Raw genomic sequence first — 21,493 nt, 5'->3', positions numbered from 1 at the left:
CACCCACGTTGAACGAAGCTCAGTGTTTGCTGGAAGCTGCATCCCGTGGATAATGCAGTTGTATTTTATTCTTGATAGATGTTCACCTGATCTTGTGGCAGGTGCAAACTCTTTTTCCGAGCCCTGTCTGCTCCCCAACCCTAACCTGTCTTTCCTCACTGTCGTGTATGTGTGTGGCTAACCTCCACACTAACTGAAGCTCCATCTTGGTGGCTTTTGCTTTCCTTTCCTCTTTGCTGACCCTGTTCCTTTGTTTCTATCTCTGCATCCTGTGGTAGCCCTCAGAGTACAGCGGCCACCTCAACTCCAGCTCCCGGGCCTCCTCTAGGGCCAGCTCAGCGCGGGCCAGCCCTGTGGTAAGTCTGCTTCCTGGCCCTGCTGCCCTTCAGCTTCCTTCCTTCCTTCATCCTTCCCCTCTGCCTCCCTATCCTTTTCCCCTTGCCTCCCACCCGTTATCCTTCACCTCTCTGTCCCTTAGAAATGATCCCTGTCTTTGAAAGCCAGTGCAAGGTGAAGGTAGAAGCCTCCCATTTTATTTTGGGTCTTAGTGAAAAATGGGATTAGGGAATGGTTTTGAGTTTAGAAGATTATTGGGTGGTGTCAGGCGCTGCGCTGCTCAGCTTCTCAAGAGCCATAATGGAACAGACGTCATTAACGATGCTTAGAAACGAGGCTTGAGAGGGAAAAATCCATTCTGGGAATGCAAACAGGAGCCTCGTGTGCGGATGTGCTGTATTTTACAATTTAAAGTTTCAAGGGCTTGACTTTTAACATTGGCTTTGCAGTAGTGGGGGTTATCAGACCTGGCAAGTTTTCAAATAAAGTGTAGGGCTGTAAATGCCTTGCCACTCTCGGTTCTGCTGAGGTCACCTGTTGCCACATTTGCTCAAAAACTGCATAGACGGTGTCACCAAGGCCCTGCTCCCCAGTTTGTGGCTCACCATGTGCCAGACGCAACAGAGAAGCCAAGGCCCCAAGATCTGATCCTACACAGTTTGACAATTTCACCTGATTGGTTGGTGGCTTTCTTTGAGGCTGCTTTATTTTGGAATTGTTTTGTTTTGATTTTGTGGGCTGTATTCTGCTGTCTTCCTCTGTTGCTGTCTGCCTAAATATAAGATAGAGCCTCTCACTGAGACTGGAACTTGTTGATTTGACTGAGCTGGCTAGTCAGTAAGCACCTAGCATCCTCCTGCGTCAGTGCTAGGATTACTGGTACACACCACTAACCCGGCTTAAAAAACAAATGGCAAAAAAAAAAGTGGTTGCTAAGGATCAAACTCAGGCCCTCATCAAGCCTGCACAACAAGTGCTTTACCAACTGAGCCGCCTACCCAGCCCCTTTGTTTGTGTCTCACAGGCCCAGAGGGCCTTGAACTCACTGGGTTATCTCCACCTCCCAAGTGCCAGAGTTCCAGGTGTGTAGTATCACACCTGGCTGGGCAGCTTTCCCTGGGGTGGGGAGACACACGCAGGCTGAAGCCAGAGCTGTGGGTGGAGGCCTACACTTGGAAAGCCTTGGGTGGAAAGTGCGGGCAGTCCAGGTCAGTCTCTTCATCAGCTCTCATTAAAACTCCCAGTCCTAAGTACACATAGTTTGGGACTCAGTTCTCCAGCACTGTATTGCCTGGGATTGGTCCCTACACCACAGAATGCAGGGGAGCCAAGGCACTACTTAGATGAATTCATTGTGGGGTTTCCTACTAGAAGCGGCTTCCCCAGGGAGAGCCAGTGGGATCCCTTGCAGCTATGAGACTCCCCATTGAGTCAGTTCAATGGCCTAGTGCTCCTCTCTACTCCATTAAAATAGAGTCTTTCCTTTAAAATAGAGTGGCTGTCTTGAGCACTTCAGGCTTTGTGGTAGCATAACATATGCACACTAATCCATGAGGAGCCGGAGCCTTCAAGTCTCTAGGAACAACGTTTTCCTGTGGCAGCTTAGTGTAGACTCCTCTTCTTTGTGCATAATAATTGAGTGTGTGCTTGAGGAACAAGTGGAGGGTTTTTTTTTTTTTTTTTTTTTTTTTTTTTTGGTTTTTGGTTTTTCGAGACAGGGTTTCTCTGTGGCTTTGGAGCCTGTCCTGGAACTAGCTCTGTAGACCAGGCTGGTCTCGAACTCATAGAGATCTGCCTGCCTCTGCCTCCCGAGTGCTGGGATTAAAGGCATGCTCCACCATCGCCCGGCAAGTGGAGGGTTTGTAACCAAGAGAAGTCTATTGCTTGACTCTCAAAGATTCCCCACAACCCCCCCATCTCACCCCACCCCTACAGCCTGAGTACCTTCTGCCCGGGGTGGCAAAGCAGGATTCTTTGTCGTCACGTGGATTTATTTAAGTATTACGATGAAGTCATGATATGACAACATTCACGGTTACTATGACTGGAAAGACGGATCCCTCTGTGTGTGTTTTGGAAAATTTACACATATGAAACAAGTTTGGTGGTTGTTTTTGCACATCTGTGCAGCTTGTGAGGCAAGGGAATTGATCTCTTTGGGGTGTCAGGCACTCGGGGGTGTGGTCACACCCCTGACCCCTGCTAAGTCCATTGCAGAAATAATCAGTAGATTTTTTTTTCTCCTCTTGTCACTTGTTTGTTGTTCCAAAAGTCCATAGATGGTTGTTTCTGTTGTCTCGTTTAGTGAGCAAAGGTCAGGGCAGAGATGAGTGGAAGACAGACTGGCCTCCCGACTCTCTCCTGCCACCTCACGTCACCCCGGTACACTATGCTGATCAAGGAACCTCCTGTATGTGGCTCGCACCTCTGTAAGTGCAGGGCAGTCCCAGGAGATTGTTCTGTCAGTGGGATGGGCACTGACTTTTGCCAGGTCCCTCTCCCAGGGCCCTTGCCCTGACCTCCTCCTCCATCTCAGGCAGGAACACCCACAAGTCCAAACATGAACTTCTGCGCTTCTTCCTACCAGCAAGGCTGTACAGGCTCACAGACACTTTCTGTTGCCAACCAACCCAAATCACACCCCCACCCCACCCCCAGTGGAGTAATAGCCCCAGGACACAGAAAAGCAAGGTGTTAGCACTGAATCTTGAAAAGAGCAGGAGGGAGGGCTAGCTCCATTTTTTTATACCTCTTTAGGTACCAGGATTTTCAACCTTTGCCCTTGGGATAGACAAGGACCACAGTGACCCTCCCATTTGGCCTCTGTGGGAACCACATGGAGCAGGATGTGCAATAAGGCAGGAGTTATAAGATGGGGTTCACATGCCACAGCTCCCCCTCCTGGCTTGGTACATGTAGGCAGACATATAAACGCCTGGAGCGGAAACTGGATCAGGAACTGCCCCTGAAAAGACATAATTTGTTTCTGCTCGAGCTGCCTCAGCCACAATATGAGACAGTTGTTGGTGTCCGTATATTTTCTTGGAAAATACCTCTGACCTAGTACTTCCCCAGGGTCAAGAAGAACATACAAAAGCCAGCTGCCACCCTCAAGGCTCTGCATCTCACATCTGTCAGACGGGAAGTGAGGCAGGACTACAGGTTGGAGGAAGGGTGGGGCCGCTGAGGAGCAAAAGTCACCAGACCGAAGGAAGTGGTCATCCATTCGTCCACTAATGTGCTCCCACATCCATAGACTAAAAGCCTGGGACTCCCAGCGATACAATTCTTGGGAACGCCAAGAGGCATCAGCTGCAATGCAGGTGGCAGATGACCGTGTTCCAGCTCATTCTATTGCTACTCCCCACCCCCTCTCACTCCCCCAGCCCCGAACCCCTACAGTCATTCTACTTGTCAGTCCTAATTAGTGTTAACTGTCAACACAGCCTAGAATCGCCTCAAAAGGGGAGTCTCAATTGAGTAATATTGGTACCTGGACATGCCTATAAGGGATTCTCTTAATTGCTATAGAAGAACCCAGCCCACTGTAGACAGTACCATCCCTAGACAGTCCTGGGGTTTATAAGAAAGCTAGCCACGGTTCCTCCCTCCAGATTCCTGCCCTGACTTCCCTCAGTGGTAGACTGTCTTGGAGAGTACAAGTCAAATAAAATCTTTCTCCTCCCAAGTTTCTTTTGGTTGAAAAGCCACAGAAGGAAAAGTAGCACACAGACACACACCCACACACAGACACACACATGATGAACCATGTTTTCGTTCTATCCTTTATGTACAGAATCTTCTCCTTGAAGAGGTTGTAGTTCACCCAATCTGTGTTAATTTAGCACCTCGAATATTCTGGTCATGAGCTTATAGTGTTAGGCAATGTAGACCTGCCCTTGCCCTTCGTGGGCTCTACAGAGTGGGCGAGAAGATGCTCATCAAATAAATAACAAAAACATCAGTCATAGGAGCTGTGAGGACAGGTGTTAAGAACGAGGTGGGATCTGGGGTTGGAGAGCTAGGCTTGAACCGCACTCAAGCAGAGCCAGGTGACTCCTAAGCACCTTCCTGCCTAAGTCTCACAGCCCACTGCAGTCCAGGAGAGCCTCTGCCACCCTGAAACATCTACAGGAATGTCTTGAGGGAGCCAGGACTCATGTAGTCTTGTACATTCATAGAAAAATGCTGAGCCCACGTGTTTGCCCATCTGAATTTGAAAGCAAAGACCCTTGTGACTCCTGGTACACAAAGAGGCAAGGCAGGATCTGTGGAGAGCAAGCCTGCCTCTGTAGGTACAAGAGTAGATTTAAAACCAGCGATTCGCCAAGTACGGTGGTGTGTGACTGTAATCCCACTACTAAAGGCTGAGAAAGGCACATCGTGATGTTAAGGCTATTTTGGGCTACATAGTGAATCCCAGGCTACATAAACTCTATCTTAAAAATAAAATTAGGGTAACTGGGTGGTGGTGGTACACACTTTTAATCCTAGCACTAGGGAGGCAGAAGCAGGATAACATATACTCTATGAGTTCAAAGACTGGTCGATAAAACAAGTTCCAGGGCAGTCAGAGCTGTTACACAGAGAAAACCTAACTCAAAAAAAAGGGGGGGGAAGGAAGGAAGGAAGGAAGGAAGGAAGGAAGGAAGGAAGGAAGGAAGGAAGGAAGGAAGGAAGGAAGGAAGATGAAAGAAAAAGGAGGAGAGAACTGAGTCCCACGAAGTGTCCTCTGACTTCTCCATATGTCATGGCATGCACATACACCCTAAATAAGTAATAAAACTCAACAATCTCACACTGATGGTGAGCCCCACTGGCACTGACTTTGGAAGGGAAGCTGCTCTTAAAATGGGTGTTCCCTGAATGGTATTTCCTGTGTCACTTGTTTTGAAAGGATTGTTGCAATGACATTGCCTCAGGGACCCTATTTGTCTTCCAGTGTCTGATACAGGTGTGTCTCTCCAGAGTTGGGGCCATGAGGTTCTCTCTTGGGCCAGTTCTTGCTTGGGTCTCTTCATCTTCGAATAGGCCAGCAGACAGCGGCATGCAAATGAGTGTTTCAAACCCCATCGCGTGATCTTTATAAGAAACCTGCTGAGGTGGTGTGGACGGGACATACATTTAGTGTCCTCCTAAAGGACTTGCTTTCGGAAGGGAGGGAGAAGATGCCACAATCCGTGCTTCCACTGAAGTTTCTTAGAAGGGACTTTTTTCAGGAGGAAAAAAAAATATTAAAGAAAGAAAATTGAGACAATTGAGACTCTGCAGCCCAGCATGGTAATCCTCCTGCCTCGACCTCTCAAACACTAGAATTACAGGCATGTGCCGCCACACATGACTTCAGTAAATTTTGGAAGATGTCTTTAAATACAGTCGGTGGTAACTATAAAAGACTCGCATGCATCATTTAGAATCGTGCTAGTGTGACTTTAATTTGAAATATTGAGTACAGGGAATGGAGATTAAAAATACTCACTAGGTCACAAGATTCCTGGTACTGTTGGCCCTTCTAAGTAGGGAAGGTCAGTGTTTGCAGGTCTGGTGGCTTGTCCCATGCGCCTGCTCTGTCCACCACCTTTGGCGGCCTTATCTCCATGGCAGCCCTCACGGAGGGTCATGCAGCAGCTGTGGATGTACACTGTGTTGTTTGCAGAGGTACGGTGGCACGCTCTCTATCGGAGTGAAAGATGCAGCCCTTTGTGAAGAGGGTCCAACTGTCTACTTCTTTCGGGCTTGACTTGACTCGAGACAGACTGTTCATGCTGCCATCTACTGGAGCCAGTGGGAACAGCAGCCGTTGTCACATCTCATGGGGCCCCAGCAGTACCTGGTTTAAACAGGCTGGTGAATAGATAGATGCACCTTGTCAATTTGAAAACAAAATACCATGCTGAAAGGTACATTCCATGTATCTATATTGAAAGACAGTTTTCAAATTTTCTCTGAATGGTCTCCACTTAGCTCCTTCCCCGATTTTTCATATTCTGCATTCATTATATATTTTAGAGAAGAGGATTTTTTTAACTATGGAAAAAGCATAATATGTGTGAGTTTTTTTGAGGCCATGTAACTCAGGATGGACTGGAACTAACCACATATACCAAGCTGGCTTCAAACTCAGAGAAATCTACCTGCCTCTCCCTCCCGTGTGTGTGTGGGGGGGGGGGCGCAGGGTAGAATTAAAGGTATTTGCTACCGCACCTGACCAAGCTATGGTTTGGAATTTTTTTTCTTTCTTCTTCAATGTCTTGTGAATTATAAAAACAATGTATGTACCAGTTGCAAGTGAAAGCGCCTCCATTTGCGGATGTAGATCTTTGCAACTATTTGGCTATCTGAACTTTAGTTTTCCTATACAATATGCATTGCTGATGAACAAGAGAAAACATATTTACCCCAGGAGCAAAAAGCCAACAGCCTTCTGGGTGTCAGCCTGAGTCTGCTCATCTGGACTTTTGGGGCCAGGGTGGGGCTTGGTGGTCACGCACCAGGCATTGGTTCCATCGCCAGCACTGCAGAGCTGGACCTGTATAGCCTGTCTCTGCTTTGTGTTCATTAGTATTCATCTACAGACCAACTTATCTAAAGAATGATGCTTTGGGCCTAAAGGAGTTAATAAACTGATGTCCCAGGAGAGTGGATGCCAGCTACCTTACTTCTCCTTAGCTACCCAAAATTTTTGGTATTTCAGAAATACTTTTATTCCTGAGTAGCATGAACTTCATTTTCTGCCAAAATCATCCTCAAAACTTAGAACATAAGGAGAGTGGCTGAGGCAGTGGCTCAGTCAGTAAAGGGCTTGTCATGATGATGGGAGTTTTCTGATCGCTAGCACCCGTGTCAAAAGCTGGGCATAGCAGTCCACACCTGTTATTCCAGGGCTGGGAAGGTGAACCCAGGAGGAGCCCTAGGCTTGCTGGCTAGCCACTGAGTCAGCAAGCCTCGGGTTCAGTGAGAGACCCTGTCTCAGACAATAAGGTGGAGAACTGAAGAAGGCACTGTATGTCAGAGTCTGGCCTTCACATGAACACACGTGCTCATGAACATACTTACATACACACCCAAGGAGAATGCAGGGGGGCTTCCAACTCTATAGACAGCGAGATAAAACTGTCTCAGCTGGGGCCTGCCTCAGCAGCCCACGTGGACAGTGGACAGTCAAGCCAGTGTGGATCACACATGTGAAAATATGCAGCATCTGGTGCTTATCCCACACGTCAGCCATGACTGGCAGTGAGTGGGTCCACAGGGTCTGTCCAGCAGGACCGCTGAGTCCTTTCCATGTACTGGCTAGACTGGGACACACACAGAAGAGAGCTGGGCGTTAGAGGTGGGTGTCTTGTGCCTAGTGACCGCTTTCTCTTGCTACTCATGTTTTCTGTGAGCTGTGACCTCAGAGCATGGCGGTGACTTCAGGACCATCCACCATAAACCTGCACAGGTGTCCACAGTGTCCGGTGCCACTCAGATCTGTGAATCTGAGGTAGGATGTGTATTTGCCACTGACATGTTTGACAAATGCTCTTGGAGTCAAAGTTAAGAAGTTCTGAGCCGTGGGAAGCAGGACTTGGAACTGAGGAGGGAAGCATGGTGGCTGAGGGTGGCCCAGCGCTGAACCAATGTGACTTCCCAGGGCCAGAGGAACAGTCCTTATGCCAGCTTCAGCCTCGGTACCCAGACACACCCTTCTACCCCAGGTGTCTCCCTGGGGCTCAGCACCAGTGCACACCTGCTTCCAGCCACGTAGGCCACCCTGCATCCCACGGCGGTTTCTATCTGAGGAAAGGAAGGGTCTCAGAGAGGCTTCCACACAGGAAGGATAGATGCAGAAAGCCAAAGTCTTAGGGCTTTTTGTTTGTTTGTTTTTAGTTTTTTATTATTTTTTTGTTTTTAAATTACAGCATGAAATAATGTTTTGATTTTTTTTCCCTTTGGTTTTTTGAGACAGGGTTTTTCCATGTGACAACCCTAGCTGTCCTGCAGGCTGGCCTCAAACTCCCAGAGATCCGCCTGCCTCTGCCTCTCAAGTGCTGGGATCAAAGGTGTGGTGCACCACCACCGCCTGGCCTTGTCATACTGCAGAATTTATATGATCAAGTCAGTGCTTCGAACTATTTGACAGTTATCCCCTTCCTCCACAGGTAGAAGAACGACCAGACAAAGACTTCATTGAGAAGGTAAGGGCTTTCTGCGAGCCTTTGTCTCAGGCCAGTGATTAACCTAGAGAGTCCTGGGTGAGACTGACCTCAGTGACTGAGACTGCTAAGGTGGCCACACATGATGTCATATCTCTGAAGGAGTCCCGCGTGAGTGTTGAAATCTGAGGGACAGTGAAGAGCTAGCTCACTGCTAACTGGACAAACCCAAATCAGCCGTAAAACATCTCTGAATGGGCCCTTTTAACATTGGCCAGAAGCCCATGGGAGACTGTCCAGTATAGAAGCTGAGTCACAGAAAAGGTGTGCTTAGGCCAGGGAGATAGCTCCGAGGGTAAGAGTGCCTGCCTTGGGGACCTGAGTTCAAGTCCCCCGCATACCTGTAAAAAGCTGGGTGTGTTCACCTGTAACCCCAGCTTTGTAGCTGGCCATCTAGTCTAGACAAAATGGTGAATTTCAGGCTCAGTGGGAGCCCTCATCACGAGGGAATTCAGTGGAGAGTGTCAGAAAGGGCACCTGGCCGCTTCCTGTGGCCGCTACACTGTTGTCTACACGTGCGCATAGCTCACCCGCCTCTACACTGTTACCGTCACGTGCACATAGCTCACCCGCCTCTACACTGTTACCTACACGTGCACATAGCCCACGCGCCGCTACACTGTTACCTACACGTGCACATAGCTCACCCGCCTCTACACTGTTACCTTCACGTGCACATAGCTCACCCGCCTCTACACTGTTACCTTCACGTGCACATAGCTCACCTGCCTCTACACTGTTACCTACACGTGCACATAGCTCACCTGCCTCTACACTGTTACCTACACGTGCACATAGCTCACCTGCCTCTACACTGTTACCTTCACGTGCATATAGCCCACGCGCCGCTACACTGTTACCTACACGTGCACATAGCTCACCCGCCTCTACACTGTTACCTACACGTGCACATAGCTCACCCGCCGCTTCACTGTTACCTACACATGCACATAGCTCACCCGCACACTTACACACCAGAAATGATCATCTGTGGGTGCTAAAATGGAACATGAAAGAAGAGGTTCTGAAATGTTCGGCTTGTTGGTAATTTTAGTTTTACCAAATGATATCTGTTCTTCACCCATTCCAGGGGTCCCGTAACATGCCCAGCTTGTCTGCTGCCACGCTGGCTTCTCTGGGCGGGACTTCCTCCCGGAGAGGAAGTGGAGATACCTCCATCTCCATGGACACCGAGGCGTCCATTAGGGAGATTAAGGTAAGACACTGTGCTCACCCATGACATAGCAGAACCTCTTGGAAGACTGCTTAGTCTTTGTATTTATAGAGGTTTTTTGTGAGGTTTGAGATCAGTCCCATCTCCTCTTTCTGCCTGCAAACATGGCGTTCACCTAACACTGGACCCTACGGAGGCAGCATCTCTGGGGGAAGCTTTATCTGCCTGTACCCAAGCAGGGCGGAGCATGCGTCCTCCTCTGTGGCCATCAGTTCTCTGTTCTCCACGGGCCATGCCATCTTTCACCATATGATAACACATGTAGGTATTCACTTTTCATTTTCTGGAATGTTCTAGACAATGGAACATTCCGGTCATCCAGGACCACAGCAAGTGCCCACCCACCCTCTAGCATCTTCTCCCTCACCTAGAATGTATGCTCTCCCTTCTGTTAGTAGTGTGCCTTTGGTAGACTTCCTCACTGCATCTTAATGGTGTTTCTTGTCCTGCTATGACACAGAAATTATTCTCTGTTAAGCCTTTGACATCAAGGATGGTGCCGTGTTTGGTGACCTCCTCGGTATATGGAAAGACTGCCACAGCCCGGCACTGTTTGTTAATTATTACCACAGTGTGTACTCTTAGGCAGCTGGAGCAATTGTGTCCCAAACAAGAAAGGAATGGAGGGTAGGTGACCAGAGCAGAGCAAGACAGAGGGTCTGAAAGGGCTGGATTTGGCTAATTTTGTGGGAGAGTTTCACCGTACTCAAATCCGGTTCACAGGGACCCAGCTCCACTGGTGGCGGCTAAGCAGCCAGATGGCATTTGCCAGGAGAATAGAGACAGGATTGAAGCGGCCGCTGGTGTCAGACCTGAGGCGCAGCTTCCATGTTCTATGAATAGGAAGCCAGGGTAGTTGCGTTTTGTCTGCTCCCCTAAAATGCCACACACCAGACCCCAACATCCTCCGCCACCAATACTGGTGCTTTCTTTATGGGCTGGAAATGGAGGTCACTACAGTCCTGCTTAGACTCTGTTCTTAGGCATGAGTACCATCCCTTTGCCTGGCAGGTGTTTGCCAGGAGTGGCAAATCTGTCTCCAGGTACCAGACACCTGGAGAGATGTGTTCATCTCTGCCCCCAGCGCTCACTGTCTGTGGGGTAGGAAGACAGGGAACCAAACTCTTGCCAGTGTTCTTTTGGCTCGTTGTTGCTTAAGGTTTATTATTATTATTATTTTGTTTATGTGTCTCTGTGCATCAATGCCACATGTGTGCAAGGTGCCCGCGAGGCCAGAAGACGGTGTTGAATCCCCTGAAGCTGGAGTTATAGGTGGCAATAGAGCCAACCACCTGACAGGTGCTGGGACCAAAGCTGGGGTCCTCGGGAAGAGCATTATGCACTCTGAACCCCTGAGCCATCTCTCCAGCCACCGCCATACTTGTGTGCTTGTTTGTTTGCTGCTTTTCAAAGATTTGCTTGTTTATTATTTATTTTACGTGTATGGTTGTATCCCTGTGTACCACATGCATGCCAGGTTTCCACAGAGACAAAAATAGGGTGTCAGATCCCCTGGAATGGCAGTTGCAAAGGGTTGTATGTCACCATGTGGATGCTGGTAATCGAAACTATGTCCTCTGAAAAAGCAGTAAGACCTCTTAACAAGGGAACCATCTCTCCAGCCCCAATTTTTTGCCCTGTTTTGTTTTGTTTAGTTTTTGTTGTTGTTGTTGTTGTGTGTGTGTGTGTGACAGGGTTTCCTGTCTTCCTGGAACTTGCTTTGTAGACAAGACTTTCTTTGAACTCAATGGATCCACCTGCCTCTGCCTCCCAAGTGTAAGAATTAAAGACACGCACCAACACTGCCAGACTCTTTTTGCCCGTTTTTAAAAAATTTATAAAACAATACAAGATACACCTAAATTTTCTAACTTGTATTAAAATGATATAAATTTTAATATTTATAATGCTGAAACTTATTTTCACTTTCCTTTACTGGCTAATAAAGAAGGAACCGTGTCTTTGGCTGCCTAAACACTGGGGCATACCCAGACATAAGAAAGCCGCAGGTGTGCGTGTGAGCTCTGCCTATTCTCTCCCTTGACATCATCTGCCTTTTGTGCGTTTCCCTCAGGAACTTAATGAGTTAAAGGACCAGATTCAGGATGTGGAAGGCAAATACATGCAGGGATTGAAAGAGATGAAGGTACTGGTTTATGGACGTGTGAGCCTGTGACACTAACCCACCTTAACTTTAGAAAGCCTCACAAGTCCTATGCGCATGCTCACCCTGTAGGGCACCAGTTGTGGAGAGTGTGGGAGCATGGGAAATTCTAACACAGTGTGCATCTGTCTTCTTCCAAATGCAGTCTCTGAACACAGTGAGTCCCCAGTGGAAAAGGTGACTGGCCTACTTCCCTTGATGTGGGATGGCGCTCAACACCCTCCCTCTAGGCTCAGAGCCAATGTCTCATTTGGCAAACATAGCAGACAGACACTGGAGAGTTTTGGTTCTCTTCGCTCTCCATAGTTATCACACGCAAGGGTCTTTCTCCCGGTTTGCTTTGCAGAGCTCACCAGAGCTGTCCTAAAATGTGTGTTCTGGAAGCTTCGAGGTTAGTGCATGCCGTCGACCTGTCCTTAGGGGAACAGTATCTGTGAGTGTGTGTGTAGGATGTAGCTGTGCCAACAGGAAATGTAGATTCCCAGTTCCTTAACGATGCTGGGGTGAACAGGTGCCATAGGGAACAGATGCCAAGGCACAGGCAGCCACAGCCACCAAACAGCTCATGGCAAGTCTGGAACTGAGCAGTAGATACAGATCTGTCCCTTCTTTTTCATCTCCCCAGAAAGGGCCTAAGAAATCCTCTAAACACCATAGCAACGAACATGAGACAGACAGGTGGCATAAGTTACATACTAATTCATCATCTTCAAGGTCATTTCTATATAATAGAAGCATTAAGACCCTGGCTTTTCGCTCACCTAAAAATGGAGCCAGTGAATCAACTGGGATCCAGTGGTACCACCTCTGGTTGTCGTGGTGTGGATACCCGGAGCTAGACCCATGCAGGATTCCCCAGGGTCTCTTCGCAGCCCTGACGCTTGAGCCGACACCTTCTCTTAGGCTCTGGGTAGTCCACCGCTGGTGGCTGCCCCCTCCACCTTCCCAGCATCACTTTCCTGATGCTCACATTTTGGAGCCTACAAGAGTGGGAGCCATGTTTGGGCCCTGTCAATGTTATCTTTACAACTTTTTTCCCACGGCTGCCCTTTCAAACAAATGACTTTGGTCTTTCCAGGAGCTACCCAGTAAGACCTGTGGACCTTGTTTGATTTCCTGTGAGTCAGAAATCTGCAATGACCACAGATTCTTTCCTGGTTCCCAAGCCCCAGTGGGGTGGCCTAGCAGTGGCTTGTGGCAGGGTTTTATTTCCATCCCTACCTGGCTCTTTCCCAGGCTATATCCCCACACTGAGTGATGACTTCAGAAACCCATTTAGCTGCCGTGGCCCATGGGGGAAAGATTCTGGCTGCTGAACCAGAGAGTCAGTGGCTCTGCTGCCTCTCTGAGCAGCCTGCTTCCCACATACCTCCTTGTCTTAGTGAGAAGATAGGCTGCTGTCTTAGCCCCCTTTCCTATTGCTGTGCCAAAATGCCCCAACAAAAGCACTTTAAAAGAAAGGGGGTTTATATTTGTTCACAGTTCAAGGATACAGTCCATCACGTCAGGGAGTCCTGGTGGCAGGAACATGAGGCAGCTACTCAGGTTGCCTGTGCAGTCAGCAAGCAGAGTAATGAGTACTGGTGTTTCCTTTCTCACTTCTATGCTAGCCAAGACTCCAGCCTAGGGATGGCCCACATTTAGGGCGGGTCTTCCTGCCTCAATTAACATCGTTAACATAATTCCTCACAGGCAAGCCATAGGCTACGGTCGCTACCCTTGCCCCCACAGTTGAAAGCTACTTGTCTGAGTGGACAGGACATTGAGAAGTGGGCTCCGTGCATTTGAGATTGCACCGTGTCTCTTCTACTCTAAGAAACAAAGGCTGAGACCGGAAAAGAACTCTAGCTTAATCACGCCTTGTTTTCCTCTTACAATTCTGAAACGATGGCCTGGTTTCTGCAGGACTCGCTGGCTGAAGTCGAGGAGAAGTACAAGAAAGCCATGGTCTCCAACGCCCAGCTAGACAACGAGAAGACCAACTTCATGTACCAGGTAGACACGCTGAAGGACACGCTGTTGGAGCTGGAAGAGCAGCTGGCCGAGTCTCAGAGACTGTACGAGGAGAAGAACAAGGTAAGCACCGCTGTGCTCAGGAATGCTAGCGGGAACTGTGTAAATACAGTGTACTTGGCTGGGCGTGGTGGCTCATGCCTTTAATCCCAGCACTCGGGAGAAGCAGAAGTAGGCGGATCTCTGTGAGTTCGAGGCCAGCCTGGTCTACAAGAGCTAGTTCCAGGTCAGGCTCCAAAGCTACAGAGAAATCCTGTCTCCAAAAACAAACAAACGAACTGTGTGTGTGTGTGTGTGTATTACTTCTATTTTTAATTTTTTTTGCTAATTATGTATATGGGGAGGTGGTATGTGCATGAGTACACTAGTTTGTATACACCCATACCCACACCCACACATAATCAGAGGAGGATGTCAGGTTCCCTAGAGCTGGAGTTACAGGCAGTTGTGAGCCTCCTGACATGGGTGCTAGAAACTGAACTGAGGTCATCTACAAGATGCACCTAACCGCCGAGCCATCTTTCCAACCCGTGTTTATATTTTTTTTAAACAGCGATTCTCCACTTGTCCAGAAAGCCCAGAGTCCAAGAATTAGAATATTGTGTTTTTGTCGTACATGGTGGCAATGCCTATGATCCCAGCATGTAGGAGGCTGAGGCAAGAGGAGTCCAAGATGCAAGACTCTGCCGCCAAACTAAACAGTCTCATGGGTAGGGGAGATAACTCACTCTAAAGCGCTTGCTGCACAGCGTTCAGACCTGAGTTCAGTCCTTAGCATCTGGGGTGGCGTGTGCTCGTGATCCAGTGCTGGGGAGGCAGAGACAGCTGGATCTGTGGTGCATCCTAGGTAGCTGTATTAGCCTCATCAGTCAGCCTCTGACCATGAGAAACCCTTTCTCAAAAACCCAGGCCAGGGCTGGAAAGATGGTCAAGTGCTTAGGAGTACATACTGTCTTCTCGGGGGGACATGTTTGGTCCCCAGCACTCATGCCAGGTGGCTCTCCAGCACCTGTAACACTAACTCCTGGGGATCTGATGGCCATGGCCTCCGTGGGCATCTGCACACATGTGCACAGACTCACACACATATACATAAAATAATAAAGTCAACCTTGAAAAGAAAAGACAAAAACCCAAGGGCTACAGCTCCTGGGGAGTGACCCCCAAGGTAGACTTCTGGCTTCCACACTCCTATACAAATAGGTGGGAGCGCACACACATACTTATATACTCATACACACACACACACACATATATAAAACTCAGACATCTGTGCCCTTCTCTGAGTAAATTGAAATGTGCTTATGCATAGTTTCAATGTGTAAACTAGAGAATTTTGCTAGAATGTTGCTATTATGCATGAAAATAGAATAATCGTTAAAAAGCCTGTGTATTAAAGAACAGACATACTTAAATAATGCACAGATAGATGCTTCCAGATTTTCATGCTAAAATACATTTCCTGCCTTTTATTTTATGTCAGCTTCGTAGGGTATTAATTACAAACATCAAAGATTTTAGGGAAACTGTTCTGTTATTTCTACTTATTTGGGAAAGTCACAGTTACTCCATTTTAGAAATCATACCTTCAGAGCTCAGAGAAAGGCAGTCACGCATGTGCTTCAGGACCCGCTGGGACTCAGGACACAGAAGCGGTTTTGTTCTTATGTATTCCCAGCCTGCAGCACAGAACCCTAGAAAGAGACCCTAAGACGCATCTTAACGAGAGAGGAATTGGGAAATAACTTCTCAGCTTTGCACAGTTCGAGGGTTGCTTTTAGGGGGAACTGTCTGATCGTCCTCTGTGGACAGCAGAGGAATGAGCTTGAATACAGTGATGATGTCGTAGAGGGTCGTTTGTCCTGAGGGACATGTGGCCCATGAGAACATGAGCCCTGTGACAGAAACGCCACCGAGCTGCAGCCTCAGTCCTGCGTTCCTCACCCACAGGAGTTCGAGAGGGAGAAGCATGCCCACAGCATCCTGCAGTTCCAATTTGCCGAAGTCAAAGAAGCTCTGAGGCAAAGGGAAGAAATGCTTGAGGTGGGTAACACATTTCTTCTTCCTTTTCTGTTGCTTCCTTACTCTTCTAGCCCACGTCGCTGTGATAAAACACCACAGACTTGGTGGCCTTGATAGCACGTGTGTATTTCCTCACAGTTCTGGAGACCGAAGTCCAAGTCAAGGTTGGGCACAGAGGGTCACCTTACCTTCAGTGTTGTGACCTTAAGAGCAGAGAGTGTACACTTTCAATACGACACCCATCCTGTCCACCTGGGACCCACCCTCATTTAACCTTCATACCTCTGAAGATCTTATCCAAATACTCCTCACCTTGGAGGCCCGGGAGTCAGCTCATAGCAATCCCTAAAGCTACAGCTTCGATTAAAATCCAGGGTTCAGACTACTTTTCTATCCCTCAAGGAGACGACTCCTCTCGTGGGTGAAGAGTTTCATTCTGGGGCTCTTGTGTGTGTTTTGGGAGGCGTGATAAAATGCTGCCCGCCTCTGCAAAGTCTGCATCCTAAGTCCCTAGAAGTTATAAATGTGGGGGAAAAAAGATTTCGAAGGTGAGACTAACGACCTTGAAATGGAAGGTTGTCATCGATCATCTGTGTGGCTCTGAGGGAATCACAAGGTACCCACGGGAGGGAGGCACATCACACGCTGAGGTGGGAGTCGTGTTGACAGCAGTCGAGGTTAGCATTGGTGAAGACAGAACACAAAGCAATAATGTGGTCAGAGTAGTTATCAACCTGTGAGTCACAACCATCAGAAAAATAACTCTGATGATCTTAGGAACCACCAACCATAAACTTACTTCCGTTGTTACTTAATAACTGAGATTTCGATATTGAGCAGTGTCTCACTTCCTAAGGCCATCAGAAATATGTTTTTTCCAATGGGTCACGACCCACAGGTTGAGAACCAATGTTCTAGGAGCCTTCCTCAGAAGGTTCTTTCACAGTGGAGAGTATAATTATATGAGTTCATAAACGCTGTGGTCATTTGGTACCGTGGTTTGTGCCACGGAGCATTCTGATCAACAGTGGGACACGCATATGACAGCGGTCCCATAGATGACATTACTTGGTGATATTGCAGCCATCAAAACTATCCGTATTTTATGATGTTTGCAAAATGATGAGCTCACCCGCCTGCACTCCCACAGCCTGCTGTCCTATGGTTAAGCAAAGCGTGGCTGTATGTGGTTGTTTTTTCATTCTTTAACTTAGTCAGGACTGTAAGTGATGCCTTTGAGGTAAGCTGTCAGCCACGCTGGTTTTATTCTTGGAGCTGAGAGTAGAACAAGGAAAAAAAATCCTAGCATGCTGCTGAATCCGGGAATGGCGAGACCTTCCTGCCCTGGTCATCTAGCCCTGATTTCTTTTCTCTGCTCAACTCTTTGTCTATTTCCTTTCTGTCTGTTCCTCTCCTCAGGAAATCCGACAGCTGCAGCAGAAACAGGCGGGTTTTATCAGGGAGATCTCTGATCTTCAGGAGACGATAGAGTGGAAAGACAAAAAGATAGGGGTAGGAGTCTCAAGCCTTTGCACAACTGTCCCCGGGGGTGGGGGCTGCTCAGCAAATGTGGTTCCTGCCTAAGCTTTGGTTTGGAAGAATGTTTGCATGGATGTGCATGCGACCCTCAGGTGACACAGCATGGCGACTTCCCCAGCTTACCCGGGTGGATGGAACCATCTCTGGTAGTTGGAGCTGTCTCCCTCTTCCTGCTGCGCCAGAGGAGCCTAGGTACAACGCGGGCCATGCAGGGAGAAAGGTTCTGGGCATCTCAATGTGGAAGATCAAACCCCAGAGTCCCCTTGGGGTTTTATGATGCGGTGGGGGGCAGCATGCCATACTCCACGGGTTCCCATTTTGAGACCTCCACAGGGAGGCCTTATCAGACCCCTCTCCTCCTCAGCAGAGAGGGGGAGACAACCCATCCCCATTTAGGAGTGGTAAATAGGAAGAGTGGGCCCCACCAAGTCACTGCTGACTCATAGCAGCTCGTGATACCTAAAAAACAGCAGCTTATGTGACTGGGCCCTAAGATAGGTCTAGAGGTGATCTGCCTCGTCACAGAAATGTTCACAATATGAGGCCTCACCATTCTCTTTTGGCACATTCATGAGCCTGGCTAAGAGACCATGTGCTCATGCGTATGCAAGCATGCGTGTGCAAGCATGCTGTCCCAGAACATTTTTTGAACAACAGATGCTCATAACCGGTGTCTAAAAATAGCCTAGGGAGATGACTGATAGTAAAGTGTGAGCAAAAGCACCTGAATTTAGTCACCAGACCAGACGTGGTGACACACATTTGTGGCCCTGGCGCTGGAGAGGTGGAGATTAGGGACATTCCTAAGGCTCGCTGCCCAGCCAGCCTAGCTTAATCAGGGAACTCCAGGCCAGTGAAAGACTGAGTTTCTAAATTAAAAAAAAAAAAGACAAAGAAGATGACAATTGAGGAATGATACCCGATATTGTCCTCTGAATTATACACAGAAACACATACAGGGAGACAGACACGCACACATGTGAACAGGAACTTAAACATGGAAATGTCTAAAATTATAATATGGGGTTCTTTAGCAGCGTATCTTGTTCTGTGTTCATTTCTCGTTTAAAGGACTGTGTGACACCTGTTCACTCTCCAGCACCATGTCGTAAGATAAAAACAGACCTAATGCCAGGCAGTGGTAACACACCCCTTTAACACCATAGAGGCAAGTTCCAGGCCAGCCCAGGCCACACAGCGAGATTCTATCTCAAAAAAAAAAAAAAAAAAAAAAAAAAAAACCAAACACCACCCGCCCCAAATGAAGAAAAGAAAGCTGAGCTAGTGGTGGGATCTCCTGGGGTTATGACTCAGTGGTAGACCCCTTACCTCCATATGTGAGGCCCCTGGTTCAGTCCCCAGTACTGCAATGAGAAAACAAAAGACAGAAATGGGTGGCGTAAAGCAGCCTTCCTGCACAGCATCCCTTGTTCTGAAATGCTAGTGTGTGAACAGTAGCACTGGTTTCGGCTGGCATAAACCCAACAGCATCCTTTCTCACTGGTACCCTGGATAGCGGTGCCTCCTCGTCCTTACTTCTTGCTTATCCTGCTATCTGTGCCAATCTCACCCTCTTTCTGTATCTCCCTCCCCTCTCCCCTGTCTCTCCTCTCTGCTCTGCTGTGCACCCAGGCATTAGAAAGACAGAAAGAGTTCTTTGATTCTATACGGAGTGAACGAGATGACCTTAGAGAAGAAACAGTGAAGCTGAAGGAGGAGTTAAAGGTACGAAGCCAAAGTTCAGTTTGAGAAAAGTTCCAAGGTTGCTGGGCAGTGCTGGCGCACACCTTTAATCCCAGCACTCAGGAGTTAGAGCTAGGTGGATCTCTATGAGTTCGAGGCCAGCTGGTCTATAGATCTAGTTCCAGGGAAGCAAGAGTTACACAGAGAGATCCTGCATTGGGGAAAGGATGGAAGGATGAACCAAGGTAACAACTTCAAGCTCTGTGGGTCTGTGACCATGAGTGCTCTCTGCTTTTGTCACTGTGTTTGAGCCTTCAATGAACTATCCCCACGAAGCAGGTGATATCAGTGCCCATCCGTGCTTCTCTCCCGGACCCTCAGGTGCTTACAAGCAAACCAGATCTGGAAAGTAGCTCAGATTTCTAGCTCCGAGTTTGGCATTATCTAAAGATTTTTCTTACCCTCATTAGAATGTGTGTGCTCCTTGTTTAAGCTTCTGATCCAAGAACTTCATTAGCTGAACAGTGTCTGGGATATGTGGCGGGATCACACTAACCCACCAGGTCACAGGAAGGACGAGTTTCATTTTTTGTAAGGGCCACGCCAAGGGGAAACCAGCAGGCAGCTCTAGGGGGGTTCACAGACTGCTACAGCAGTAGTGTTGAGTGTGGCCATTACGACATCCTGACTTGCCCCCAGACACACAATGTCGTCTTCCAAGCTCCCCAGTCAGAGTCAGAGTAAGGAAGTATCTGGATACAGGCTTAGACCTAAATGATGCTCCTGGTCCAGCCTGTGCCACAACTGCGAGTCTCCAAAGAGCCTGGAAAAAAAAGCACTGGGGACCAAGTAGACAGCAAGGAGATACTCTGCAACTGAGGCAGGCACCTGGTTTAGGGGGTTGGCCGTGTCCTCCGCACAGATGGTCTCTTTGAAGACGTGACCTCCTGTAAATGCCATCTCTGCCAATGGCACTCAGTCCTTCCACATCACCTGCATTTCCTTTCTTCACGCTGTTCTCCCATTTTTAAGACTGTAGTCAAAGTTAATAGTGAAAGTTTTGCTTTCTTGATGCTCCACTGTGTGGCAGGCCACAGATGATTGCCCTAGTTAGAAGAAAGCCTTTTTAAAAATAGCTTGTCATCAGAAAATAGAGTGTGTATATTGCCGAGGTTCTCAACCTGTGGGTTGTGACCCCCACAGCAGGGGTCAAATATCAGATGTCCACACTCTGATTCATAACAGCGGCAACATTACAATTATGAAGTAGCAATGAAATAATTTTAAGGTTGGGGTCACTACAACATAAGGAACTGTATTGAAGGGTCGCAGCATTAGGAAGGTTGAGAACCACTGTCATTTTGGGACATATGAGGAAGAAGGAAGCCATTGTAGATCTGCCTCGGTTGATAGACTGTGGGTGTGTATCTAGACACTTCTCCATCCCTGTAGAGTTAGCATCTACATCATCTTATAATGAATAAAATATAGTTTAACCTGGTCTCACCAAGTATTGTGCTGAACCTGTTTTGCTCCCAGAAACATGGAATAATCCTAAATTCAGAAATTGCCACCAACGGAGAGACTTCAGACTCACTGAATGATGTTGGGTACCAAGGCCCTACGAAGATGCCAAAAGAAGAGCTGAATGCCCTCAAGTCAGCCGGGGAGGGGACACTAGGTAAGAGCTCTTCTTTGGATCCTTCCATTGTGTGGTCAGCATCTGTTCACCTTTGTGCACTGTGAGAATCAAACGATTGCCACCGATTGTTAACAGTCACACGGCATGCCATTCATTCTGTCACTTCGTAGTGGCGTCCTGGCCAAACCATGTGATCACCCACGGTGCTGTGTAGCATGCGTTTTGTCTAGCGCTTTTCCACCGATGGCTCAAGGACATGTTTCTTTTCTGCTTCTCAAGGCTGAGTAGAAAGAGACAGGCTGAAAGTCAAGGGATCGTGTTGAGAGTTTGATTTGGCTTCTCTCTCTGGATGTGGTCCAATGACGACTGTCAACTTCTCCTGTAATGGAGTTGTTCAGGGGTCAGAAGAGTGGATTCTGTGAAGTGGGTTAGCTGGCCATGGTTTCCTGCCAGCCTGGCACACTTGGACACCCACTGCGCAAGCATTTGGAGAGGGTATGAGGTGCCTGAGTGGGACAGACGACACCTGGGGAGGGCAGCCCTGACATTGCTGTTCCCACCCCGAAAATGGAAGGCATCCTTGGTACTGGGAGTGGGCCTGGCTGGAAGTGGGGTGTGCTCCCAGGAGCTGGGATCCACACCTTAATCAGAGGGGAGCTTCT

General features: G+C 48.2%; 1 protein-coding gene across 21 annotated transcripts in view; it reads left to right on the top strand.

Moving 5' to 3' along the window:
• The window catches only part of Lrrfip1 (LRR binding FLII interacting protein 1), a 130,722-nt gene that overhangs the window by 92,473 nt on the left and 16,756 nt on the right, over positions 1-21,493 (top strand). For 12 of the 21 annotated variants that reach the window (XM_057754016.1, XM_057754006.1, XM_057754050.1 and 9 more), the window contains 9 exons: positions 279-356; positions 8,481-8,516; positions 9,625-9,750; positions 11,843-11,914; positions 13,838-14,008; positions 15,896-15,988; positions 17,387-17,479; positions 19,139-19,231; positions 20,729-20,870. In XM_057754016.1, coding sequence (XP_057609999.1) covers positions 279-356; positions 8,481-8,516; positions 9,625-9,750; positions 11,843-11,914; positions 13,838-14,008; positions 15,896-15,988; positions 17,387-17,479; positions 19,139-19,231; positions 20,729-20,870 — 904 coding nt within the window. The remainder of the gene's footprint in view (positions 1-278; positions 357-8,480; positions 8,517-9,624; positions 9,751-11,842; positions 11,915-13,837; positions 14,009-15,895; positions 15,989-17,386; positions 17,480-19,138; positions 19,232-20,728; positions 20,871-21,493) is intronic. The other 9 variants (XM_057754033.1, XM_057753988.1, XM_057753999.1 and 6 more) reach the window with 6 other exon arrangements.

The sequence above is a fragment of the Chionomys nivalis genome, chromosome 2 (genome assembly GCF_950005125.1).
Source record: "Chionomys nivalis chromosome 2, mChiNiv1.1, whole genome shotgun sequence".
NCBI classification, from domain to species: Eukaryota; Metazoa; Chordata; class Mammalia; order Rodentia; family Cricetidae; genus Chionomys; species Chionomys nivalis.
The sequence above is the reverse complement of the archived record's forward strand: the minus strand, read 5'-3'. Positions and strand labels throughout refer to the sequence as shown.